Source organism: Oncorhynchus tshawytscha, linkage group LG19, assembly GCF_018296145.1.
Source record: "Oncorhynchus tshawytscha isolate Ot180627B linkage group LG19, Otsh_v2.0, whole genome shotgun sequence".
Taxonomy (NCBI): Eukaryota; Metazoa; Chordata; class Actinopteri; order Salmoniformes; family Salmonidae; genus Oncorhynchus; species Oncorhynchus tshawytscha.
Window position 1 is genome coordinate 3,534,347 of NC_056447.1, and position 27,458 is coordinate 3,561,804.

Below are 27,458 nucleotides of genomic sequence, written 5' to 3' on the forward strand. Positions count from 1 at the left end.
ACCATTGGCATCTTTCTTTTGGTGTTTTTCAGAGTCAATAGAAAGGCCTCTTTTAGTGTCCTAAGTTTTCATAACTGTGACCTTAATTGCCTACCGTCTGTAAGCTGTTAGTGTCTTAACGACCGTTCCACAGGTACATGTTCATTAATTGTTTATGGTTCATTGAACAAGCATGGGAAACAGTGTTTTAACCCTTTACAATGAAGATCTGTGAAGTTATTTAGGATTTTTAGGAATTATCTTTGAAAGACAGGGTCCTGAAAAAGGGCTGTTTCTTTTTTTGTTGTTACTGAGGTTATTCGTTTACACACAAACAGTGACACTCACACAATCATGCCCATTGCACACACAATTCAGTAGGGTCCTCACTTCCTCTACACAGCCATACGTCGCTAAGCCACATCCATTGTTCTGTTGCCATTGACAGGAAACTCCCATGAACTTTGTGGACCCAAAGGAGTATAACTACCCGGGCCTGGTGAGGAAGAACCGCTACAAGACCATCCTCCCCAGTGAGTAGAGACACTACAAACGGCAGCCATTTTGAATCCATCTCTGAACCTCTGTCACAAATTAATAGAGCGACAACGCTGGACACACACCTTGTAACGGGATCCGTTGTTTTCTAGACGCACACAGCCGAGTGATACTCCGGACAGCAGATGAAGAGGAGTTCCTCAGTACCTACATCAACGCTAACTACCTACAGGTACGTCTTTGTCTGCCTACTGCTCCCTCTCAGCTACTTCCTGTACAAGCCGGCCCAGCCAATAAGAAACATACGGCAAGTAAAACACTAGCATGGGTAAAACACTAACGTGTTTGTTTTTGGGGGTAAGAGGCTTGGGTCGGCCCTGTGTACAAGTTGTTCCCATCAAGGGTCCAGTGAGACCATCTACGTGCTCTCACTTGAACTACTGTGTTGCCTTCCTCAGGGTTACGGGGGTGAGGAGCGGGCGTACATCGCTACCCAGGGTCCTACAGTGAACACAGTGGGAGACTTCTGGAGGATGGTGTGGCAGGAGCGCTGTCCCATCATCGTCATGATCACAAACCTAGAGGAGAAGAATGAGGTGAGGAGGGAGAAGAGGGATGGATAGGGGAGGATGGTGTGGTAGGAGCCCACTCTTCCCAGTAAATGTCCAATGTGAAACCCTGGCTATGTGTTGCCGCCTTACCAGAAATGTGCAGAGTACTGGCCTGAGGACTCTGTGACCCACGAGGGCATCGAGATCAAGGTTGTCACGGTAACCCAGGAGGACGACTACAGCCTGAGGGTCTTCACTCTGAAGGTGAGACTGATAGCAGACAGACACGTACAGTATACATCTGTATACCACTGCCAAGGACATGTATAAATGATTATATAAAATGACAATGAGAAAAAGCAGTTTGAGTTATTACATTGACCCTTTTGGATTGTGGACTCACTTGTCATCCACTAAGCACTGGCCTCTGAATGAAGAGAGAGAGAAAAGCTGCCACAAGTACAGCTGTTGGCTAATAATATGCTTATGAAATCACACAATGAAAAACAACACCATTTATATAAAAAAAATATATATATATATAATTTTTTTTTTTTTAAAGTCACTCTGCGTTCCTGTCACAGTCTGGCTCTGCAATCACTGTTGTCGTAGCAACTAACACCTAGGTAACAGTTTGTATGTACATGCAGAGGATGAGGCTGAAAAAATGTCTCTGTGTCTGTTTGTCTCTGCGTGTGCCCATGCATGTGTGTGCCTGTGCCTATGCATGTATGTGTTAATGTGTGCGCGTGTGTGTCAGTTTGATGGAGAGGAGCGCAGCCTCCGGCAGTACTGGTACACCTCCTGGCCTGACCAGAAGACCCCAGACAAAGCCCCGCCCCTCCTGGAGCTGGTAGAGGAAGTGGAGCAGGCCAGAGCGGAAGCTCCGCCCACCAGCGGCCCTGTCATCGTCCACTGCAGGTAGAGTTGGAAACACAGATATGATACACACATGATAGTCCAGGAGGGTTAGTCTGTAGCATAGAGGTAGAATTAGGGCTCTAGATGGATATAACCCATTCTAGCATGGACATTGCCATTGAGGGATTCCACCATTTCAAAGTAGTCAACTGGGTGGGGATTCCTATGGGTTGGGAGCGAACAGTCAATGTTCAGAGCATTACCTTCTTCTTCAAATAGGGTTGCCTATGGTTTGTAAATGATTTAATGCCATGTCCGCCATCTAGTGGCCACAATAAATGAATGACACACAAGATTTGGTTCAGGACTTCAGCACTGCAGGTGGCTGTAAATCACCAATATTAGCTTTACGCTTTTAATAAACACGAGAAGAAGAAAATGGACTGCTTTGAAATGGAGAAATGGAGATCTCCACAATGGCTTTGTCCGTGCTGTCACAGACTCCATAATGGCACAGATACAGAGATGAGTCCTCTTTCAATCTCTGGTCGGTACCATCAATGGGGCGGGTGTCTCAGTGGAGTCTCTGGAAGGTCTATGCCCCTAAAGATGGACGACTTGGCGGCACTGCAGCTCTCATGGCTTTTGGTGCATTAGTAGTTAGTCAGGTCAGAAATACAGGTGTACTACATTCATGGTTCCTCTTCCTTCCTGCAGTGCAGGGATAGGTCGGACAGGCTGTTTCATCGCCACCTCCATCCTGTGTAAACAGCTGAGGAGTGAGGGCGTGGTCGACATCCTGAGGACCACCTGCCAGCTCCGCCTCGACAGGTGAGTCTCCAGTCTGTCTTGGGCTCTCTTGCTTCACACCTGTCTGTCTTCGTCTTTTTCCTGACACCGGTCTGTTCTTTCTCTCCCATCTGACGTGTGTGTGTGTGTGTGTGTGTGTGTGTGTGTGTGTGTGTGTGTGTGTGTGTGTGTGTGTGTGTGTGTGTGTGTGTGTGTGTGTGTGTTGCAGAGGCGGAATGATCCAGACGGGTGAGCAGTACCAGTTTGTTCACCACGTCCTCAGCCTCTACGAGAAGCAGCTGTCCCACATTGTAGAGGAGTAGAGACACTGTACTGTACACTTTACCTACTGTACATACTGTATTGTGTACTGTACATACTGTACTGTACACTGTACCTACTGTACACGGTACCTACAGTACCTACTGTACCTACTGTACTGTACTGTACACTGTACCTAATGTACACTGTACCTACTGTACCTACTGTACTGTACACTGTACCTACTGTACACGGTACCTACAGTACCTACTGTACCTACTGTACTGTACTGTACACTGTACCTAATGTACACTGTACCTACTGTACCTACTGTACTGTACACTGTACCTACTGTACTGTACACTGTACCTAATGTACACTGTACACTGTACCTACTGTACACTGTACCTACTGTACACTGTACCTACTGTACACGGTACCTACAGTACCTACTGTACCTACTGTACTGTACTGTACACTGTACCTAATGTACACTGTACCTACTGTACCTACTGTACTGTACACTGTACCTACTGTACTGTACACTGTACCTAATGTACACTGTACACTGTACCTACTGTACACTGTACCTACTGTACACTGTACCTACTGTACACGGTGTACCTACTGTACCTACTGTACTGTACTGTACACTGTACCTAATGTACACTGTACCTACTGTACCTACTGTACTGTACACTGTACCTACTGTACTGTACACTGTACCTAATGTACACTGTACACTGTACCTACTGTACACTGTACCTACTGTACACTGTACCTACTGTACACGGTACCTACAGTACCTACTGTACCTACTGTACTGTACTGTACACTGTACCTAATGTACACTGTACCTACTGTACCTACTGTACTGTACACTGTACCTACTGTACTGTACACTGTACCTAATGTACACTGTACACTGTACCTACTGTACACTGTACCTACTGTACTGTGCACTGTACATACTGTACATGGTACCTACTGTACACTGTACATACTGTATTGTACAATGTACCTACTGTACCTACTGTACACTGTACCTACTGTATTGTACAATGTACCTACTGTATTGTACACTGTACCTACTGTACTGTACCTACTGTATTGTACACTGTACCTACTGTATTGTACACTGTACCTACTGTATTATACAATGTACCTACTGTATCGTACACTGTACCTACTGTATTGTACACTGTACCTACTGTATTGTACAATGTACCTACTGTACCTACTGTACACTGTACCTACTGTATTGTACACTGTACCTACTGTATTGTACACTGTACCTACTGTACTGTACCTACTGTATTGTACACTGTACCTACTGTATTGTACACTGTACCTACTGTATTATACAATGTACCTACTGTATCGTACACTGTACCTACTGTATTGTACACTGTACCTACTGTATTGTACACTGTACCTACTGTACTGTACCTACTGTATTATACACTGTACGTACCTACTGTACACTGTACCTACTGTATTATACAATGTACCTACTGTATCGTACACTGTACCTACTGTATTGTACAATGTACCTACTGTACACTGTACCTACTGTACACGGTACCTACTGTACCTACTGTACACTGTACCTACTGTACTGTACACTGTACCTACTGTACTGTACCTACTGTATTGTACACTGTACCTACTGTACTGTACACTGTACCTACTGTACTGTACCTACTGTATTGTACACTGTACCTACTGTACTGTACCTACTGTACCTACTGTACTGTACCTACTGTATTGTACACTGTACCTACTGTACACTGTACCTACTGTACCTACTGTACTGTACACCCATCTCAATGTCACCCTTTAGCACACACAACCACAAAAACAATAACAGACTATGTCAGCCTCATCCAGCCCCCTTTCATTTCAGAGGTCCACGTACGAGAAGCCCAATCCTGACGTAAATTCCTTAATTCGGCCAGAATTTGACTGATTTGATTTGCAGACCATGCTCTAAGAGTAGCAATAACTACATGTCTGTCTGGCCCCACTTCTAACGCAGACATTTGTTGTCACACTTGGCAGAGGTCTGTCCAGTAGGATATTTGATAAGATATGTCCCGTCAAGTGCCATGTTAGATTATTCAGACTTCTCCAGATAAAAAGTCCAGCCTATATTCACGGTGTTGTAAAACAACCTCACAGTGAGGGACCACCAGTTCGTCTGAAACGTAAACCCTCCAACTAGCTTTTCTCTCCTGTTACAACAAAACCATCTCCATACGAGCAAAAGACGTAGAAAATGTCAATGTTCAAAGTCTTGTGCTCACTTGGCCTCTTCAAATAAACATAGTACAGCAGGCCTTTCGAAACTCCTGGTGCTTCTCAGGAGCCACCTCATCTTCAGGTTTCATGGTGCTCCGTGTTCATTACCACTGACCGAGGTTTCATGGTGCTCCGTGTTCATTACCACTGACCGAGGTTTCATGGTGCTCCGTGTTCATTACCACTGACCGAGGTTTCATGGTGCTCCGTGTTCATTACCACTGACCGAGGTTTCATGGTGCTCCGTGTTCATTACCACTGACCGAGGCATGTGCCATAGATCTCTATGGCAACACCAAGGAATGTAACCGTTGGGTAACTAGGCATTGTGTGCAGTCTCTTCAGTATTACAGTACCGTGTGTATGTGCAGTCAGTCAGTCATCATGATCTCCATGGTAATTCATCAGACATCATAGCCTCATAGACTTTCACCGGCGTTGTCAGGTGACCACCGAGACTTGAGGGAGGGGGAGGGGGGCGGCGTGTGCATGTCTCAACTTCTGAGTTCACACATGAGAAGTAAAGACTGGCACATACAGTAGCATAGGAATCCAGAGACAGAGGTGCAGATCTACTAGTGAAACCTGCACCTGTTACTTTTTCCCCCTCGCGGGAGTCAAATAGCCTGGGTGCCAGTCTGTTTCGGCTCGCTTGCCAAACTCCTTATGGTATTGTCATGTTTTGTCAATTCAAATATAGTCTGCAAAAGGGTACAAATGTAAAAGGGTTGCAGGAAGAAACAAAACCTCTAAACTGGACTTTAATGGTTTAGCTTTCCTTTAAACATTATTATTCCCCTCTAACAAAGGATCCAGGTGTTAATGATGATGGGTAAACCTGACCTTCCTGACCCTGCCCATCAGCGCCCTCTCTGTGGGGTTGGGATGATGATAACCTCTGCTGACAACAGTACCCTGAACACGTGCGTGACGTTAGCAGCCCATGATTGTTGTATAGACAGGCCAAGCCTACCCCGTATAAAGCACAATAGACCAACTATGGTTGTCTCTCTGATGTTCAGCTGTAAAATGTCATTTCTCTGTGTCGTGTTTTGACTGTGTTGATTTAAATGGATTGCATGTGCTGTATGGGACTCTCATATGTCCGTAATCAAAGCGAAAGTGATTGGTTGTCCGGCTTTCTGTTGTAATAAGGGTTCTTTGATTATCTTGCTTGCTCTCTGCCAATGATTTTGATACAGTTTGCTTTTGTGAAACCAACCAGAGATATTTTTAGAACCGTTTTTTATACAATCCTTTCGAGTAGATGCCTTGTGTATATTTTCCATTTACACCACAATGGAATGTAGCTCATACTGTGGTCAAACCATTGGTTTATATCGCAAGATTTGACAGAAACAAATGTGACAACTACCCAAGTTACCTTACAACAAAAAACCATTGATTGTTTTGTCTTCAGTATGACTTTGATGCCTCTAGGCTTTGCTTCGATATGCTTTGCTTTGTGTGTCCTTGAGGTTTATTCTCGTTTTCTTTTCTCGTTTTACCCCAGACCCAGTTTTTACACCTCACACATTCCTCATCTGTGGTTTCAATTGAATTCAATCCCATATAAAGGAAAACCACACTATGGGTTCACTCTAAATGTTTATGCCAATGACGAACAGCTTCCGGGTCAGGATTTGAATGTGGTTGACACCTCCGATACTTAACATTGACCGACTGCATGGTTTCCCCTTGGCGCGTAATTGATTGCATTGTGGCCTGTGAACTCCAGGCCAGACTGACCTCACATCGACATGAGAAATATCAACTACGCGTAGGACAGCTAAAACAATGGGGTTGGAAGAAACCTCTAACGACTCTCATCTTGATTGAATGCAACTGGTCCATTACAGCGAACACCCAGCAGGAGACAATGTCACTGGTTTGTTTTAAATGGGCATTTCATCCTCTGATTGAAACGGCCGTGACATGTCGAGTTTTACAGATGGAAACTATGAAATCCTTTCCTGATAACGCTCGTTGCAATTGATCCAACCGCTTTATTTTGAGTGCTTGTTGTCTGTGCTGCCAGGTCTCATTCTGGTGATCATAGTGAGGGAGAAGATAATTGAAATAGCCAACCCAGTGAACAAAATTGGTTGAAAATACTTTGAATATGTCTTTTTGGTTGAAAATATGTCTTCTCAAACAGTTTTGCTCACTGGGGAAACTATCAGACATACTCCAACCAACCAGCAAACAGCCTACTCTCCTCTGCTACTACAGTATTTGCTTTTAAATTGTGAGTTTTTGCATCCAAATAAAAGTAGATTTTCATGAATCTGTGTTGTCATTTCTCTTTAGAATGCCTGCTGTAGCAGTTGTCAGTACACAACTATAACCACTAGATGCCAGACTATACAATGTAATACAGTGCCATACAACGACTACAACCAGAGAGAAAGAGGCAAAGCGAGAGGGTTTACTCGACCCAAAATCTGTCCACGGAATTTTTGTATGGAGGTCAATGAGAGAGTCGAATTTAGTCAACTTAAAATGTCATTCCTCATTTGCTACGCCCGGCTAATTTGATTGAATAGAAGTTTCGTGATGGTTATGTTGTTACGAATGCACTGATATAAGTGGACACCTGGCATTTCGGCAATTTAAAAAAAAAACAACTTCATATCGGAGTTGTGACTGTTTCTGCCCTTTCATTGGCTGGAAGGATCTCACCTCCCCCTGCCTGCCTTCCATCGTTGAGGACATGAATTTCCATTGTTAGAGCAGTCACTTGTTAATATATCATCTGTGCTATGACACAAAGACCATCCCATTTTATTATGAGAGCAAAATAACTCACAATGAGCATTGACCACCACTACAATTGTAGGATTTTATGCCTACAAATATTCCTATGGATCTAGTGTTGATGTTGTTACTGTATTTCTTGCGTAGGCCTTTTATTAGACTGACATTTTTTTCCTTTTTGTTCCTTTTTTGGTTAACTGGCTATTCTTTATTTTCATTCACCCTGTATTGAGCCCTATTAGAGTTAGTATTTGTCTTGGCTCGATATAAAATTTAAAAAATTGATCCAATTTTGTGGCTCTTGACATTCTCATGAGATGCGTCTTTATTTCACTAATGTCAAAGTAACCCGAAAAAAAATCCTACATTCTTTACTATTCAAAATGGCACTTAGAGAGTTAATTTTTTATTAATTTCATGGTCTTACAGACAAGGGGGAGATGAAGAGGGACATCACACAGACCAAACCTAGACATGTCCTGGGATCACAGGCAGCCGGCCAGCTGGTGGCACCTTAATTAGGACGGCTCCATTCCATTCACGCCATTCCAGCCATTATTACGAGCCGTCCTCCCCTCAGCAGCCTCCTGGGCCCAGGATTCTGCACACCCATCCAGCAACCTTTGAATCGCGGTTGCACAAAGGAGCCTTTTCCTCTCTAAGCGACAGTGCATGACCCCTACGGTCCCTGAAGCGTGTGAGCTCTTGACAGCATGTTGCGCCGCACGCGAGATCAAGGAATAATCGTGCACGTCCCCTTTAAAACCAGTGTCCCTTTAATCCACGGCTCAGAAGGCTGACGTCAACTAACCCCTAAGCCGCGGACTCCGATTGGCTGAAAATGACGTCAACCTGATTTTTTTTTTCTCTCTCCCTTCTGAACCATGACCTCATCCTTAGTTCATTTTAGTGCTAAAGGCACCTTCTGTTTTCCAGGGACGTTAATGCCTAGTAAATGCAGATTGCTTATCTGTAATTGCGGCCACACTGCATGACCTATATACAAGCGAAACAATTGTAGTGCTTTAATGTGTTAATTTCCGTTACATTCCCAGCGCTGTCAACTTTGCGCTGTGACCACAGTGGCTCTGCTGTCGCACAGTGTTTCATTACCCTCGACCCATGACAAGTAAACAGTGACCAAAGTTAAAGCGCTTTGAAGAGGGCTGCCGTGACACACTGTTCCTTCACACATGGAGGTTAGCTGATCACAAATCACCAAGCCGGGGACACAGAGGTGAGTATTTGTGGAGCCACCCCCCTCTTGTGCAGCGTGTGATCAATCACTTCAATATAAGGTGATTTTCCCTAACCCTTACCCTTTTCCTAAACTTAACCCCAGTCTCCTAACCTGCTACGTTAATTATCCTAACATGCTATGTAAGTTATCCTAACCTACTACGAAAAAGTCACTTCGGTTTTAAAGTGGTGTGAAGATAGTTTTCCCCGTTTGTTTTCCAGTGATCGGTCAGCTATTTGTCAAATAATTCCTCCCCTTGCCTATTACGTTGGCAGGGGGCTAACGTTAGTTGGCTTGCTACAGTAGTGCGGCGTGGTTACGTCCCCCTGCCGTCTGTTAGTGCGCAGCCCCGTATAATGGGAAATAATGGAAAATAATCAAACCTGGGCTTATTTCTTCTTTATTGTTACAAATACCTGGTGTCTTCGCATTTTTTCTTTTCATTTTACGGTAGGTGGAATGCAGTTATTTTTTTGTTTTTATTTTGGGGCTAGTAATCATGTGCGTGATGAAAGGTGGTCGTTTCGCATGTAGATATCCACACGTCACAACAGAACAGTAAATCTACTGCACCGCACTATCATTCTCAATTGACGCGCCCGCGCCTGTAGCCTATAATGTAGTCTAATTATCCCCCCCAAAATATACTACTAAACATTTGACCACAAATATGTCGATTCCATATCTGGTCTTTATTGTGGCAATATCTCCAATGGGTGTATTGCGGTGCGTTATTTTTGTGTTGCGGCTCGGTTTTATTGTCGCGTCTCTATTTATACTGGATCGTGGGGGAGCGGGTATTGTCACCAGGCCAGAACACCCCGTGGTTTTCATCGTGCTCAAAACCAGAAATACATCGACATAGGCTATATGTCTTAACATTTTATTTGTGGATATTTTTTCCCCCCTTTCTATTATTTCCCTGCCTTTTTATTGTTATGATCATGTTATTGACCTGTGATTTTTATAACAACGTGAGGTAATAACACTATAGGCTACTGCTAATGTTGTCTTCGTTACGTGATTGTTTAAGTTGAGATAGGAATGCTAGTGTCGCTGAGATACAGCTGTATTGATCACGGAGAGCAGCCCTGTGTGATGTTATCTCCTGATGATGCTGTCCCTTGATAGAACAGATACTCCCGTTCTAACCAGTGCTGTCATGCTGTATGCTAAGCAGATAAAGCTGTAGGTGCTGTTGACAGCATTCACACGTTGAACCAGATGTAGGACCTTCGCTTGTAGGTTCACCTGAAATGTAGACCGAGTGGGCTATGTAAGACGAGTGGAGATGATGAACATCATTGCATACTGTGTGTGCGTGTCCTGTGTGTCACGGCAGGTGCAGCTACAGCACGGAGGGTGGTGATGCAATGTCTGTACGGTCTGCTTTCCCCTCTGAGAAGGTGCTGTAATAACAGCCGGTCGTTACAGTGTATGGTTATTGTGCTGTTTGAGTTCCGAGGGAGCGCTACACTGAACACGGTGTGTGTGTGTGTGTGTGTGTGTGTGTGTGTGTGTGTGTGTGTGTGTGTGTGTGTGTGTGTGTGTGTGTGTGTGTGTGTGTGTGCGTGCGTGCGTGCGTGTGTGTGTGTGTAAACATTAAACAGCAACTGTGTACCGTGTACTTTACCTGTCCCTCAGATGTGTGGCCCTGTGCCTCACTGGATCCTAGGCGGTCCATTGGTAGCAGCAGTGAATAAGTCCTGTGTGATGGTGGTCTCCTGTGGCTCAGTTGGTAGAGCATGTTGCTTACAATGTAAGTTGCTTTGGATAGACGTTTCTGCTAAATTGCATATATTATTATTCTACTATGATGGCCCAGGGACAGGGGGTAGATGGTAGATAAGTGCCCACACACACACACACACACACACACACACACACACACACACACACACACACACACACAGCGGGGTTGAGAGATCAACTGGAGTTCTACATGTCTCTGTATCTGTCAGCTCAGCTCACTGACCCTGTTGTCATACCCCTGCCATTAGTATCCACACCCACACAATGGGCATGGAGTCTACAGTCAGATTGAATCCTTCAGGGAAGCTCTCTAATCAACAGGCTTAACAGTATTGCCTGTATACGTGTACACTGTCAGTGAAACTATATTCGTTCATAAGGGAGGGTAGGTAGTATTTATTTAAATTTTTGGGTATTTTCTATTGGAAATCATTGTGGGTTTGGGTTAAGGAAATGAGAGCTTGGGATTGTAGGTTAACCACACATGAGATATGGCATTATTTATAGAAACATGATTGCCTCATGATCAATGGCCATAGTGTTCAATGAAGATTGTGTTCTTTGTTGAGCCGGGGTTGGATCTTGCTGTGGTCACCACTGTGGCATTTGTCGGAGCAAAATAGTCTTGTCAGATGTTACACTGGTTACGTTACACTGGTGTCCATATTGAACTGATTATCACAGCAGGAGCACTAGCCTTAGGCCCCAGGCCTGGAGGAGACATGCCTGGACTGCATCTCAATAGTCTGCAGTGGCTTCCTTTCCTCCTCCCTTCATCACCACTCAGGCCCTTATCTAGAGTTTTTCCACATCCGTGCAGATGAAGGACAGGAGTCAAGGGGAGGACTATTGAGATGCACCCATGTTTGGGTGGAGTTGTCATATAGGTGAAGGGAAAGAGGAGTCGGCTCTGAAGTCATATGTTTATTGTGCTCTACAGATTCCCATGTTTTGGTTGAGTTGTTATAGGTGACTGCTGGTCAGTACAATAAAAGGGAAAGAGGACATGGCATGGGATGAAGCAACTGTTTGTGTTCCACAGATTCCTATGAGGTCTGTGGATGACGTTATTGGGAGTTGATGATTAACCCGGATGAAGTTACCTCGTCGTTGGGTGTCCTCCAGTTGATCTCTTTGTTTAACCACAGGGTTATGTGTAATTATTGGCCTTAAGAAGACAGCCAGCATTGAGTTGTTTATTTTAAATGTATTGAATAGAAATGACTTTATTACTAAATGTAATAACTAAAATCATTTACTCAGTTTGAGAGTGTTGGTTATTTTTGAATTCATGTTTCGTTACTCCTGGGCTACTACAGGACCTAAAGGACCTTGCATATTTTTGTTAGCCTCGTCCTGACAATATATGAACCTGTTCCGATCACTAGTAATTGGTTAGTTGTGTTGGAGCCAGCCTAAGTGGTGGTACCTTACCCTACCAGTACCCACTAAACAGCATCCTCCCTCCCTCTGTCCTCCCCGTGCCCCTTGCTCTACCCTATACGGCTGTTTCTATGGCAACCCGAGAATCTGCTCCAGTCAGTTCCACCTGTTCCACTCTTCTGTTTCCAACTTCTCTTCTGTACATCCAAGATTTAAAAATAAAAACAGATTCCCGCTGGCTATTTTAGATAGTTCGTTTTTTTCCCTTCTAAATCTCTGAGTTAAAAAAAAAAGGTTTCTAAATACAAGATGGAGGAGACTTGTTATGCAGGAGAGGGAATGAAGTTGCCATGTTCAATAAGGATACTGCGTTGCCATGTTTGATGGTGTAGGATGCTGAGGTTGGGGCCTCCCCCTTCTCTGCTCTCTTATCTCCCTCTCAGTCTAGACAAACAGAAGGGAATGAGAGGCAAGCTGTGGTGCAACGATGGCGTGATAGCTGGTACCTCTCTCCTCCCTGTTACAGATGTAACCTGCACACCCCTCCCCTCCCTGCCGTCCTTGTTGTCTGCATAAGAAAACAAGAGAGTGAGGGAGGGCGGGAGGGAGATGGGAGATGGGAGGGCGGGAGGGAGATGGGAGATGGGAGGGCGGGAGGGAGATGGGAGGGCGGGAGGGAGATGGGAGATGGGAGGGCGGGAGGGAGATGGGAGATGGGAGGGCGGGAGGGAGATGGGAGGGCGGGAGGGAGATGGGAGGGCGGGCTCTGGCGCCATTAGACATAAGCAGCGTCCGTGTGTTGTGCTCAGCCTGTTCTTTAGTACACCATACTGTCTGTCTGTCTGAACGACTCGACTGCCATAGACATGCTATGCAATGTGATGTTATAAAGCGTCGTAAGGATGACATAGGGATGCTAACATTCTTGGTGCAGTGAGGCTACACTAGCTGCTAGCTCAGGTGAGGAAACCAAATTGTTTTTTTTTTGTATTTGTGTGGGAGAGAGAGGAAGGGGGGGCGGGGGGAATGTGTGGATTTTTATTGACATGCATTGCATGTGATGTCTTTTGTTGGCCTACTATGAGTTAGTCACATGTTATCACCCGGTACTCTACGCTGCACCTTAGAGACTGCTGCCCTATATACATTGAACACTGGTCACTGTAATAATGTTTACATACTGTTTTACCCACCTCATATGTAGACTGAGTGTACAAAACATTAGGAACACCTGCTTAGAGACTGCTGCCCTATATACATTGAACACTGGTCACTGTAATAATGTTTACATACTGTTTTACCCACCTCATATGTAGACTGAGTGTACAAAACATTAGGAACACCTGCTCTTCCCATGACATAGACTGTCCAGGTGAATACAGAGGAACGCTGTGATCCCTGATTGATGTCACTTGTTAAATCCACTTCAATCAGTGTAGATGAAATAGAAGAGACGGGTTAAAACAAAGGATTTTTAAGTCTTGAGACAAGTGAGACTTGGATTGTGCCATTCAGAGGCTGAATGGGCAAGGCAAAATATTGAAGTGCCTTTGAACCGGGTATGGTAGTAGGTGCCAGGCGCACTGGTTTATGTCAAGAACTGCAACGCTGCTGGGTTTTTCATGCTCAACAGTTTCCCCGTGTGTGTCAAGAATGGTCCACCACCCAAAGGTCATCCAGCCAACTTGACATGACTGTGGGAAGCATTGGAGTCAACATGGGCCAGCAGCCCTGTGGAACGCTTTCGACACCTTGTTGAGTCCATACCCTGACAAATTGAGGCTGTTCTGAGGGCAAAAGAGGTGGGGGTTGCAACTCAATATTAGGAAGGTGTTCCTAGTGTTCAGTGTCATCTTATATAACTGCTGCTGTACACATCTTTTCTATTCATATACTGTCCATACTGTGTAAACCCACTATCATATACATATATATTTGTATTCCAGACTCTGACATTGCTCATTGTAATGTTTGTTAATTTATTTTGGGGGGGGGCATAAGCATTTTGCTGCACCTGCGATAATAATTGCAAAATACTGTATGTGTACGCAACCAATAAGATTTGATTTGTTGTGTGTGCTTTAGATTTGTAACCATGCATATTGCGTATACGTGTGTCTACTCTTTCACGTCAAGACACGGTAGAGTAGAGCAGGGAAATAGCGAGCACAGGACGTTGAAAAAGACGTCTTTTCAACCCCCAAAAAAGATGTACTTCCAACGCCGTCAAAGTATTGTGCTCATAGTAGTCCCAGTGACTTTGTGTTATGCTGGAGGAGTCCGTTAGCTCTAGCTGTCTACGTATAGAGGTTAGTTAGTTCTTCCAGGGTCGAGATGCCGTGCTAGCACTGGGAGCGTTGCCAAGCAACCTCCTATCGTCTATATATCTCTTTTCTATCTCTCCTCTCTTCTATTTGCCCTCTCTTCTATCTTCCTCTCGCTCTCTTCAATCTCTCCTCTATGCTCCATCTGCACGGCTCTCTACCCCTCCCCTAGCCTGGAGCTAGCTGTGTTGCTAGGCTGAGAGGTCCTTGCGGAATAACAATCCCTCCTTTCCCCTCTTCTCCTACCCTCCCTGTGCGGGGGCGATATGTCATAGTAGGGGTTAAAGGTTGTTGAGTAGATCATGGCCCCCGTCCACGGACACTGCTGACTGACTGGCTGCTGACCAGAGCGCTCTCTTTCTATTTTGTCTGTCTCTCTTTCTGTCACCCACCAAGTCCCCACTATTCTACTGGACAGGACTGAATGTTTCTTGTTTCTCTCGCTCTCTGTCTCTCTCACGCATGCTTTTTCACTCTCCCACCTCTCTCTCACACATACACACACAAATTCTTTCTCTTTCTCTCTCGCATAGTCTTTCATCCCCTCTCCCACTCCTTACACACATGCTGCCTTTCTTTCTCTCAGTCTCCATCTCTTCCCCCTAACTCTTCCTCCCTTCCTCTCTGTGTTCTACATGGTTGTCAGTGTGTGTGTGAATGGTGCATTCTGCAAAAAAAATGCTGGGTTGTTTGGTTGACCCAACTGCTGGGTTGCAGGCGTTGGGTCACTTAGTTGGGTTGTTTTCTTTTAAAACTGCTGAGTTATTGACTGCTGGGTTATTGATGCTGGGTGCTGAGTGATTGACTGCTGGGTTATTGCGATAAGATCCAGCGGGTCAGCTCAGAAGACCGGAGGTGTGGCTTAGTATGAGCGTTGCTTTCAGATAGTTAGTTATTTTTGGCCACCCGTGAGACAGTCATTCCAGTTAATTTGCTCTGTTGTATTGTTATCACATGTTAAGGTTGAACGCTGACACTTTTGAAGCTTTGAAAAGGCTTACACGAGTGTATGAGTTCTTCAAAAACCTATGCATATCCCAATGTATTGGTATTTTTCATTTTTTATTAGGATCACCATTATATGTTGCGAAAGCAGCAGCTACTCTTCCTTTCGGTCCAACACAAAACATGAAACATGACATAATACAGAATATAGGCAAGAACAGTTCAAGGACAGAACTATATACCTTTAAAACATCACACATAGCCTGCATATCAGTAAATAGGTTCCGGATCCCTCCGGTACCATTGCTCGTTCCGTGCACCAGTTTCGGAAGGTCTACGTCACCGGCCTCTAGGCACTGAACTGTGTCATTACGCACACCTGGTTCCAATTCCTCACTGACTGTATTTGTATAAATGTGCCCTTTGTTTCACCATTGGGCTGCCGATTATTGTTCCAATGTCCGCTGGTCATGTGACTACTTGTGCTGTGTTGTTTTGGCTTTCGTGCCACTTGTATTGTGCAGATGATTACAGGTTTCGTCCCGTGTGGAATCATTGTGTGTGTGTATGTTATGGGTCTCGTCCCGTGTGGAATCATTGTGTGTGTGTATGTTATGGGTCTCGTCCCGTGTGGAATCATTGTGTGTGTGTATGTGTGTTATGGGTCTCGTCCCGTCCCGTGTGGAATCATTGTGTGTGTGTGTGTTATGGGTCTCGTCCCGTGTGGAATCATTGTGTGTGTGTATGTTATGGGTCTCGTCCCGTGTGGAATCATTGTGTGTGTGTATGTTATGGGTCTCGTCCCGTCCCGTGTGGAATCATTGTGTGCGTGTGTGTTATGGGTCTCGTCCCGTCCCGTGTGGAATCATTGTGTGTGTGTATGTTATGGGTCTCGTCCCGTGTGGAATCATTGTGTGTGTGTATGTTATGGGTCTCGTCCCGTCCCGTGTGGAATCATTGTGTGTGTGTATGTTATGGGTCTCGTCCCGTGTGGAATCATTGTGTGTGTGTGTATGTTATGGGTCTCGTCCCGTCCCGTGTGGAATCATTGTGTGTGTGTGTGTTATGGGTCTCGTCCCGTCCCGTGTGGAATCATTGTGTGTGTGTATGTTATGGGTCTCGTCTCGTCCCGTGTGGAATCATTGTGTGTGTGTATGTTATGGGTCTCGTCTCGTCCCGTGTGGAATCATTGTGTGTGTGTATGTTATGGGTCTCGTCCCGTCCCGTGTGGAATCATTGTGTGTGTGTATGTTATGGGTCTCGTCCCGTGTGGAATCATTGTGTGTGTGTGTGTTATGGGTCTCGTCCCGTGTGGAATCATTGTGTGTGTGTGTGTTATGGGTCCCGTCCCGTGTGGAATCATTGTGTGTGTGTGTGTTATGGGTCTCGTCCCGTGTGGAATCATTGTGTGTGTGTGTATGTTATGGGTCTCGTCCCGTGTGGAATCATTGTGTGTGTGTATGTTATGGGTCTCGTCCCGTCCCGTGTGGAATCATTGTGTGTGTATGTTATGGGTCTCGTCCCGTGTGGAATCATTGTGTGTGTGTATGTTATGGGTCTCGTCCCGTCCCGTGTGGAATCATTGTGTGTGTGTGTGTGTATGTTATGGGTCTCGTCCCGTCCCGTGTGGAATCATTGTGTGTGTGTATGTTATGGGTCTCGTCCCGTGTGGAATCATTGTGTGTGTGTATGTTATGGGTCTCGTCCCGTCCCGTGTGGAATCATTGTGTGTGTGTGTGTTATGGGTCTCGTCCCGTGTATTTATTCAAGGTACTCCTCGCTCTTTTGTTTGGGTTTTAACCCTGTATTTTGTGTACGTGTTTGTTTGGTCTTCGTCCCCATGCCTTTACTCGGCACACTGTAATTTGGGTCAACAAAAAACCCTATTACGTATTCCTGCGCCTGTCTCCCGATCCCTTTATACCAACGTGACAAAATACACACAAAATATCTAGGTCAAATAGGGAACAGGGGTTGTGTCGTGAGGTGTTGCTTTAAATGTTGTTGTTTTTAAACAAGAATTGCTGTTCACTTGAGGAATCTGAGATGGGAGTTCCGTGCAATCATGGCTCTATATAATACTGTACGTTTTCTTGAATTTGGGGACTGTGAAAAGACCCCTGGTGGCATGTCTGGTGGGGTAAGTGTGTGTGTCAGAGCTGTGCGTAAGTGGACTATGCTAACAATTTGGAATTTTCAACACCTTAATGTTTCTTATAAAAATAAGTGATGCAGTTAGTCTCTCCTCTACTTTTGGCCAAGAGAGACTGGCAGGCATAGTATTAATATTAGACCTGTGATTACAGTGAAGATCAAGACATGCCGCTCTGTTCTGGGCCAGTTTAAGCTTTTCTAGGTCCTTCTTTGCAGCACCTGACCATATGACTGGGCAATAATCAAGATAAGATCAAACTAGAGCCTGCAGGACCTGCACTTCTGGAGTGTGGCATCAACAAAGTTGAGCATCTCTTTATCACGGACAGAACTCTCCCAATCTTTACAACCATTGAATCAATATGTTTTGACCATGACAGTTTACAATACAAGGTAACACCAAGGAATTTAGTCTCAACTTGCTTCAGCTGAGGTCTAGAATAATTTGTACCAAATACAATGGTCTTAGTTTAAGAGATGTTCAGGACTAGTTTATTACTAGCCACCCATTCCAAAACTGACTGCAACTCTTTGTTTAGGAATGCAGTGATTCCACTATCTGTGGTTGCTGACGCATATAGGGTTGAATCATCAGCATACATAGACAGACCGGCTTTGTTTAATGAGGTCATTAGTAAAAAATCAAATAGAGAAGAGTAAAGGGTGTGGACTTACAGTTTGTAATATTTCTGAAAGTCTCTTTTAGGACATCCACCCCATCTTGGGAGAGTAAACGGTTCTTAAGGTCCTGGACCTCTCTGGTCAAATCCATCAGTATTTGGACAAAGCTCTTTGAAGCTATTTTCAACTGCTTATAGCAACTGCTTGTAGAACCCTCGTTGTTTGTTTAAAATGTCCTTCGCTTGTGAAACACTGTCCTCCAATGTTATTCCTACCGGCTTTGGTTTCGGATGGTGGCAATTTAGGCTAACACTGGTACTCCACGTAGACACGGCAGGTTGCAGGGCAGATGGAAACAGCAACAAACAGCCGAGATTTAGACAGCCACAAGGCTTTGTTCAAGCGTTCAGGAAACCTTTGCTAGCTTGATAGCTAGTTAGCAGCTAGGCTAGCTGCTACGCCAAGCAGCTCTTCAGACTTTTGGTTGGCCTCGTCATGGGATCCAAATTCAAAAGCTAGCTGGTAATCAAACTTTTTTTTTAAATAACACTTCTTCAGAGACTTTCAAAACAACAAACCGAGCTCTCCTTCGTTCAGCGTTCTGCACGTGTCACCTCTAATTAAGGTGATGTAACCGGGTGGGTCAGTCAGAAAGCCGTGCCCCTAATAGGCCACACCTCCTGAAAATAACTTATTGTCCCAGTCTGTATTAGATAGAATGTCGCGGCCCTGCCTTCCAGTGGGGAAAACAACCCGTGGTTACTTCGGTCGCCTTTTTTCAAACGCAATTTCCTTGTCGTGTGCTTGTTTTAGTCAATTATGAAACTACATTTAAGAAAAGTACAACATGTCTAAAGATGACTTTTTCAACATTGCCTGCTCTCGAGCGTTCTCACTGCTTTGAAAAACGTAATATTGTAGTGCTCCCTTTTTGCCCCTTTTCATGACGGTGCTAGCAGCCACGTGAGTGCTAGTTAGCTAGCCAAGACCAACGACACAAACGGACTCTAGCCACAGCTACAAGTAGCGAGTGGAGTTGCAAATGGACTATACTTGTCAAGTTAAATGTCTTCCCTGTAATGAAATGTTTTCCACACCCATCCAGTAGCTAGGTGTAGCCTACTTGGACACCGGGCCCCCACATTTCCCACTCTCCCATGCCTAATAGCCTGAAGCCACAGGGCTCTTCTCTCAGGCTTCATTTCCCCACGCGGAAGCATTGCAAACCGTAACTCGTAGGTCGGGATTTTTGACCTGCTTGGTTTAAAAAAAATTAAGACAGCAGCTTATCGGCATGTTCTGTATGACTAAAAGTTGACGACGAAGTTGGCTTTTTTTACAATGGGGGTCAATAGGACATAATGTTTTCCCCAATTTGTGGGCGTGGTGGAGGGGAATTCCTTGTTATTACGTGAATAGGGACTCGGAGTATGGATTACATTTTTTTTTTAAGACCCAGCTACTGGGTCAACCTAACTGGGCCTCCCGAGTGGCGCAGCAGTCTAAGGCACTGCATCGCTGTGCTAGAGGCATCACTACAGACCTGGGTTCCGCAACCAGGAGACCCATGAGGCGGCGCACAATTGGCCCAGCGCTGTCCAGGTTAGGGGTTTGGCCCGGCTAGGATGTCCTTGTCCCATTGCGCTCTAGCGACTCCTTGTAGCGAGCCGAGCGCATGCACGCACGCTGACATCGGTCGCCAGCTGGACGGCGTTTCCTCCGACACGTTGGTGTGACTGGCTTCCGGGTTAAAGCGAGCAGTGTGTGAAGAAGCAGCGCGGCTTGACGGGGTCGCTGCTTGACGGGGTCGCTGCTTGACGGGGTCGCGGCTTGACGGGGTCGTGTTTCGGAGGACTCACGGCTCTCAATCAAATACAATTTGATTTCATTTTGATTTGACAAGACTGTAACTACCAATTGGATATCACGAAATTAGGGAGAAAAAGGGGTAGAATTTTATTTTATTTTATTAAAATGAAACATCAACAACCGATGGTTAAATTAACCCATGTTTGGGTAATCTACAACCACCCAACATGCTGGGTTATTCACACAACCCAACTGGCAGGTACTGCAGTGTGTATGTTCACATGTATATGCATGAAGTGTGTGTGTGTGTGTCAGCTGACAGTCTTGACAGTTGCGGGGGTGGTGGTGGGAGTGAAAGTGATTATGTGTGATAGATGAGAGGAGGCAGCCCATCAAGTTTGTAGAGGGTTCTCTGTGATAAATGATGCACACACAGGGACACACACACACACATAGGCTGTTCATCTGTGCCCAGACCTGCTCTGTGAATTCTTCCCCCCCCCCCCTCGGCTTAATTTATCTCAGCCTCTCCGTTTCCTGTTTCACGAGATGCCACAAAAGAGACCCTGCACCCACCACAACAAACACACACACAGTTTCTATTATACCATCCGTACTAGTCTGTATATAAAGCGCCTGTCTACTGTTGTGATCTCACCTGCTAGTCTTGACGATAGCTCCCTCAGATCTCAGGACAGATTGAGCCCAGTGGATGATCCAGAGCCCTTGTGAAGTCTTAAAATAACATTTTATATCCATGTTTAGTACTCCAGTTATTTCTATATGCGAGGTGAGTCTGCACATAAGACTGTAAATGCAAAAAATACTGCGCACACTTGACATTGAGATAATGGGACTGATGGCTGATGTGGCTTGTTTTATGTTGCTCTGACAGCAGCCCAGAGTCTGGTATACGTGATGGAAACATGGAAGACAATAGGTTACTGTGTGGTGTCAATCATCACCATGTCAAGTTTCCAAACTTCTCAGGATGAATCTGTCTTGTAACCCTTACACCCATGTGTTTCAAAACTCCAGCAAAATTTTAAAACATCTTCTACTTCATATTCAACATCTCCAGCACCACCTCAGCATCAACGTATGTGAAAATTGCGCGTTTCTATATTTTGTTGTGAAAAAAAGATAGAGGAAGATATGTGTTTCCAATGACATCATCGGTGTGCATCATGTGATTTTTTTTAACCAATTATAATTAGTTGATGATGTCATTGGAAACATTTTCTTCTATATATTTTTACTACAAAAATTGTGACATTTTCCCTTTAAGGTTTCATCTCCTTAAAGTTAGTGGCAGCTCAGTTGCCACTAGTTTAGTGTTACAAAGCACTTCATTTATAGCCATCCACATGAAAAGGGACTCTATTGACCTTCTCTCGCTTTTTTCCCTCTTTGCTTCTCTCCTCAGACACCATGGATCTCCTGAGGCCTGCTCCAGTGGCAGTGGCTGCTCTCCTCCATTGACTTCCTCCACCGATACTCCCTCTCTCCACTCATCCACCCCTCCCCCCCTCGACGCCACCCCTCCCCCGTCCATCCACCCATCCTCTTGCGACCCCTCGTTGTGGCATCATGGCGGGGGAGAAGGGACCAGCCAGGCGGAGCGCCATGGACATAAAGCGCCTGGCAGGGTTGATCCAGAGGGGGTCGGGGCGCCTGCTGGTGATTGACAGCAGGACCTTCTCGGAGTACAACGCGTCCCACATACAGGGGGCGGTCAACGTGTGCTGCTCCAAGCTGGTGAAGCGGCGACTGCAGCAAGACAAGGTGTCCATCACCGAGCTACTGCAGCCCAATGGCAAGGTCAAGGTAGGTCAAGGGGTCAGGGGTTAGAGGGGTTAGAGTCCCCATTTATTGTCCTTCAAGAAGAAATGTGTTCAACAGTTCACCAGGTATGATGGTCATGCTGGCCAAGGGTCTGCCCACGGTGTATCATTTTATGTCTATGTTCTAGGACAGTGTTTCCCAACCCTGGTCCTCAAGTACCCCAAACACTACACATGTCTACTGTAAGCAATGACTTACAAGGACAAGCACTGGACAAGCACACCTGATTCAACTTGTCAACTAATCATCAGGCCCTTAATGAGCTGAATGAGGTGCGTTTTGTCCAGGGCTACAATGAAAATGTGTACTGTTGGAGATAGTCGAGGACCAGGAAACACTGTTCTAGGAGTCCAGTACCAGACATCCATTAATGTTCTCCGATGCTGCTCCAGTAGGAGTCTGTTACGTGCTGTTCTGTGTTGTGTGGTTAGTCTGGATCTCTCTGGCGAGCGTCTTCTCTGCCCTGGATCTCTGGGTGCTATATTTGGCTGGCGGGCAGTTTGTACTCTAGGTTTTATTGCTTATTAGTGGCCCTGAAACTGGATCCTCCCTTTTTCCATGACTTCTGCTCCCAATACGACAGCCTTTCCCCCCGTAGCACGGCCATGGCATGCAAGTGTGTATGATGTGTGTCTGCCTGTTTGTGTGTGTGTGTGTGTGTGTGTGTGCTCTATCCAGGGGTTTTACCTGACACATAAAATAAAATTTGTCACATACTTAGGAAACAAAAGGTAGACTAACAGTGAAACGTATACGCACTGGCCCTTCCCAACAACGCACAGGGACAAAATGAAAAGATTTGGAGAAAAAAAGGAATCCATCACAACAGAGCTGTGGAAATTCCATCCTTACAGCGGCACCAAGACAGACACCGTGCTGTAGTGGCATAGTTTGAATGTAATCCAACCAAAATGCCAAAGAACACGGCCAGAGCTTCTGCGATGCTATCGGAGCCAGATGACACATTGCCCTTTAGTATCATGAAGACGGAAACATTTGGTGGGATTTCCTTTTTAGGTGTGACACAGGCAGTTTGAGTGGTAGCTCATAAAAACCAGTGGTCTACTTCCTGATGTGAACCACCTGACCCTGGATGCCTGACCTAGCATGTATGAGTGTGTCTCGTGCTCCCTCTCGTTCTCTCTTTCCCTTCCTTAGCAGGTTATATTAATGCTTTAATCACCTGGAGTCACCCTCTCCAACGCAGCCTGTAAATGTAAATTAACTATGAAAATTAGAGGTGTCTGACATGAGTGGAAGCAGCATCGCCTTAGACCTCCAGTCAACTTAATTAAAATATGCTTTATTTTCAATACTTCTGGATGTCATTGTTCCCTGGGATTGAAAGACACCCTTAGCTTGACATAAACTCTCTCTCTCTCTCACCCTCTTTCTTTCTTTCACTCTCTCACCTTCTTTCTTTCTTTCTCTCTCTCACCCTCTCTCTTTCTCTCTCTCTCTCTCTTTCTCAGATTCAAATATGCTTCATTGGCATACTGCCAATGCTCAGGCTTACAAGCTAAGGGTGTCTCTCCCTCTCTCTCTCTCCCTCTCTCTCTCCCTCTCTCTCTCTCTCTCTCTCTCTCTCTCTCTTTCTTTCTCTCTCTCTCTTTCTCTCTCTCTCTTTCTTTCTCTCTCTCTCTCTCTCTCTCTCTCCCTCTTTCTTTCTCTCTTTCTCTCTCTCTCTCTCACTCGTTCTCAGATTCAAATATGCTTCATCGGCATACTGCCAATGCTCAGGCTTACAACCCGGTTAGGTTAGAGCCATTATTTTCCTGAGCAGGATGTTGTTGCGCAACCCTTCTTTTAATAGACCAATGGCTAAGGTCCTCCAGTCAGTGTGTAGAGACCTTGGTCAGGTTGGGATGCTAGAAGTTGTAAACATAGTTCTATAAGAGGCTTTGTCAGATTAAATGACTATTTTCTTATTGACAGTGACGATACACTGAGTATACCAAATATTAGGAACACCTTCCTAATATTGAGTGGCACCCCCCCTTTGTCTTGCCCATTCACCCTTTGAATGGCACACATACAAAATCCACGTCAAAATCCTTCTTTAACCCATCTCCTCCCCTTCAGCTATACTGATTGATGTAGATTTCACAAGTGACATCCGTAAGAGATCATAGCGTTCACCTGGATTCACCTTATCAAATTGTATTAATCACATGCGCCGAATACTACAGGTGTAGACCTTACAGTGAAATGCTTACTTACGAGCCCCTAACCAACAATGCAGTTTCAAATAATACGGATAAGAATAAGAAATAAAGGTAACAAGTAATTAAAGAGCAGCAGTAAAATAACAATAGTGGGACTATATACAGGGGGGGTACCGGTACAGAGTCAACGTGCGGGGGCACCAGTTAGTTGAGGTTGTATGCCTCTTGGACCATTGACAATTTTTAGGGCCTTCCTCTGGATGGCAGGAGGCTTGGCCCCAGGGATGTACTACCCTCTGTAGCGCCTTTCGGTCAGAGGCCGAGCAGTTGCCATACCTGGCGGTGATACAAACAGTCAGGAAGCTCTCGATGGTGCAGCTGTAGAACCTTTTGAGGATCTGAGGACCCATGACAAATCTTTTCAGTCTCCTGAGGGGGAATAGGCTTTGCCGTGCCCTCTTCACGACTGTCTTGGTGTGCTTAGACCATGTTAGTTTTAGGTGACGTGGACACCAAGGAACTTGAAGCTCTCAACCTGCTCCACTGCAGCCCCGTCGATGAGAATGGGGGCTTACTCGGTCCTCTTTTTCCTGGCACCACACAGTTCCTTTTTCAGTCCTCTTCATCTCCTTTGTCTTGATCACGTTGAGGGAGAGGTTGTTGTCCTGGCACCTCACGGCCATGTCTCTGACCTCCTCCCTATAGGCTGTCTCGTTGTTGTCGTGATCAGGCCTACCACTGTTGTGTCATCTGCAAATGTAATGATGGTGTTGGAGTCGTGCCTTGCCGTGCAGTCATGAGTAAATAGGGAGTACAGGAGGGGGCTGAGCACGCACCCATGAGGGGCCCCTGTGTTAAGGATCAGCGTGGCGAATGTGTTGTTACCTACCCTTACCACCTGGGGGTGGCCCGTCAGGAAGTCCAGGATGATGCCTATGTCATGGGAAGAGCAGGTGCTCTTAATGTTTTGTGTACTCAGTGTACATATGAAGTGGGTACAACAGTATGTAAACATGCGTCTGTAACTTTCCCACTCCATCATTATTCACTATTTATTCAGGGTTATCCGTAATCATGGTAGCATCAACATTAATGTAGTAGTGTTTAGAAACATATTCTATTCTTATCTACAATAAAAGGGACTCCAAAATGTCACAATAATACATGATGAATCATTCATTTCTAATGGGGTTGAGAGGCTGACAGGTCTCACAGTGGTAAGGCACCCTGTGGGGTGTCTCTCTTTCCTTCCCTCTCTCTCTCTCCATCTTCCTCACACGCTATCTGTTTTATCTCATCCTTCCTCTTTCTCTGTTTATATTTCAGCTGCACTGCTCTCTCACACACTCTGTCTCTCTGTCCTGGTGCCCCCCCGCCTCTATTTCATCATCTCTCTATCAACATCCCACTTTCCGCTCTTTCTCTGTTCCTCTTTTCTCTCTTTCTTCCCAGCATTGCCCTGTGGCTGGCTAGCTGTTGTTATTATCCCCCACAGTAAAGAGTATAATGCTGCCGATTTAATGGTAGGCTGGATAAAGCTGGAACTAGCCGGGTGAGAGGGAAGGTCCACACGGCCCCAGAGAGTCCTTTGTTATTGGCTAAGCATGACATCATCCCCCTTTGTGTGGCCACTGGCAGGCCGCGAGTTGGGCACGTGCAGACCGGCTGTGTGGTGTTAATGCAGGCTCCCGCCCAACCCACCACAAACACCCCCACACAGCCTGCCAAGGAAGCAAAGGACACCATAGTGGGTCTTTGTGGGATTGAATGTAGGAAGCTGAAGGGGGAGGGAGCGAGAGAGGGCGTAGTCATGGGTGGGCTACCTCCTGCCTGCATCCCATTGAGTGAAAATGGCAGGCGTCCCCCAAGGTTCTATGCTCGGCCCTTTCAGATTTCATCATCACAGGGTTAGGTTCAGTGAACTCTGTGTATGGACTGGAATCAAAATGGTGTCTCCCCTCCCTCCCTACATAACCCCCATGTAGTTCACTGGCAGGCTCTAGTAAACTAGGTCAGTTAAATACAGTAGGCTGTGTGTGACCGTATTTGTGTGTGGTGTGTGGGTGAACCTTGAGCTCCACAGCATCACGGCTCCCTAGTCAAAGACTGTTTTATGGTCAGGCTGGGTGGTTTCTTGGCTTAAGCGACACTAATCCCTCCACACTGCTCAATGTTGCTGAATGTGGTGTAAGAGTGAGCCCTGACCAGGGCAAGGCCTGACAGATGGTGTGGAAATTGACTAGCTCCAGTCAGGGCCATGGAGACACTTAGACCCGCCCTTTAGGGAAGCCACCATACTCTCTACTGTAGTACTATATTGTACTATGTAGACTGACAGACACAGTGTAGCTCAGACAATAAAACTAAAGTCGCACATGCTCGTTTTTTGCCCCTCTCTCTCCAGTTCATCAGCAGTTGTTTCAGTCTCTACTGACGACCCTTTACTGAGGTTCAGTTGTCACCGGTTAGTCTTTGATGGTAATTGGTCCATTTGGCCGAAGACTGGGTTCCGGCAGCACGTGTCCCATAAAGCCGTTTACTAAATAAGGATCTCCGTAACTTCTACTTAAGGTCCACCATATGCCACCTCCCAGCTAAGGATCCTGGGTAATGACTTAATGTAGTGCAATGCATCTTGGGTCACCCAGAAGACACAGATGCGTTGTCGTGCCCTTACTAGACATGACAAATATCTTCCATAATTTGTCTTGAATATGGATGAGACATTTTTTTTTAAATGGATACATTTACATAATGCGTATGATAAGTACCATATCCCGAACCATAGATGTGTGTTATTTGCATTCACTCTAGGTAGTAGTGACTGAAAGTGGATTGTCAGTTCACGGTATCATTCTCATTTCAACCCGAGACTCCAGTATACAATAGGTTGCACAGGTGTCATATTCTGACCCGTTGATATGTTATTTCCAGGTAGTGGTGGTGACGGAGTAAGCGTACCAGAGGATAGTGTCGTACTGATGTCCATCCAGGTACAGCAGTGTAGACATAGTTTTTAGGTCCATTTCCAGTTCTAATTAGGTTTACAGTAACATGCCTATTGCACCACTCAGGGTAACCCAGTGTGTGTCACAGCCATGTTGACCGTAAGGAGGGCACAGCAGGGTTCTGGGGGATTTCCTTTAGGGCAGACGATTTAGTCAACCAACATTTTAGCCCAGCCATGACCGACGCTGTGTTTTCATTCCCACAAGTGATGTCA

General features: G+C 45.5%; 2 protein-coding genes and 1 long non-coding RNA gene across 5 annotated transcripts in view; all 3 read left to right on the forward strand.

The window, feature by feature from the left end:
- The window catches only part of LOC112218233 (tyrosine-protein phosphatase non-receptor type 5-like), a 29,171-nt gene extending 26,094 nt beyond the window's left edge, over window positions 1-3,077 (forward strand). Inside the window, exons 8-14 of the mRNA XM_042301239.1 lie at window positions 428-512; window positions 630-709; window positions 936-1,073; window positions 1,182-1,292; window positions 1,789-1,949; window positions 2,607-2,720; window positions 2,908-3,077. Coding sequence (XP_042157173.1) covers window positions 428-512; window positions 630-709; window positions 936-1,073; window positions 1,182-1,292; window positions 1,789-1,949; window positions 2,607-2,720; window positions 2,908-3,001 — 783 coding nt within the window. The 3' untranslated portion in view covers window positions 3,002-3,077. The remainder of the gene's footprint in view (window positions 1-427; window positions 513-629; window positions 710-935; window positions 1,074-1,181; window positions 1,293-1,788; window positions 1,950-2,606; window positions 2,721-2,907) is intronic.
- Window positions 3,078-4,670: 1,593 nt separating this feature from the next.
- On the forward strand, window positions 4,671-7,527 carry LOC121840047. The gene is made up of 2 exons (XR_006079332.1): window positions 4,671-5,322; window positions 5,360-7,527. It is a non-coding gene; the product is annotated as an uncharacterized LOC121840047 (long non-coding RNA).
- Window positions 7,528-8,906: 1,379 nt separating this feature from the next.
- The window catches only part of LOC112218234 (dual specificity protein phosphatase 8-like), a 72,039-nt gene continuing 53,487 nt past the window's right edge, over window positions 8,907-27,458 (forward strand). The window contains exons 1-2 of one of the 3 annotated variants that reach the window (XM_042301242.1): window positions 8,907-9,295; window positions 21,652-22,052. In XM_042301242.1, coding sequence (XP_042157176.1) covers window positions 21,816-22,052 — 237 coding nt within the window. In that variant the 5' untranslated portion in view covers window positions 8,907-9,295; window positions 21,652-21,815. Of the gene's footprint in view, window positions 9,296-9,563; window positions 9,688-21,651; window positions 22,053-27,458 lie in introns of those variants that run through there. The other 2 variants (XM_042301240.1, XM_042301241.1) reach the window with 2 other exon arrangements.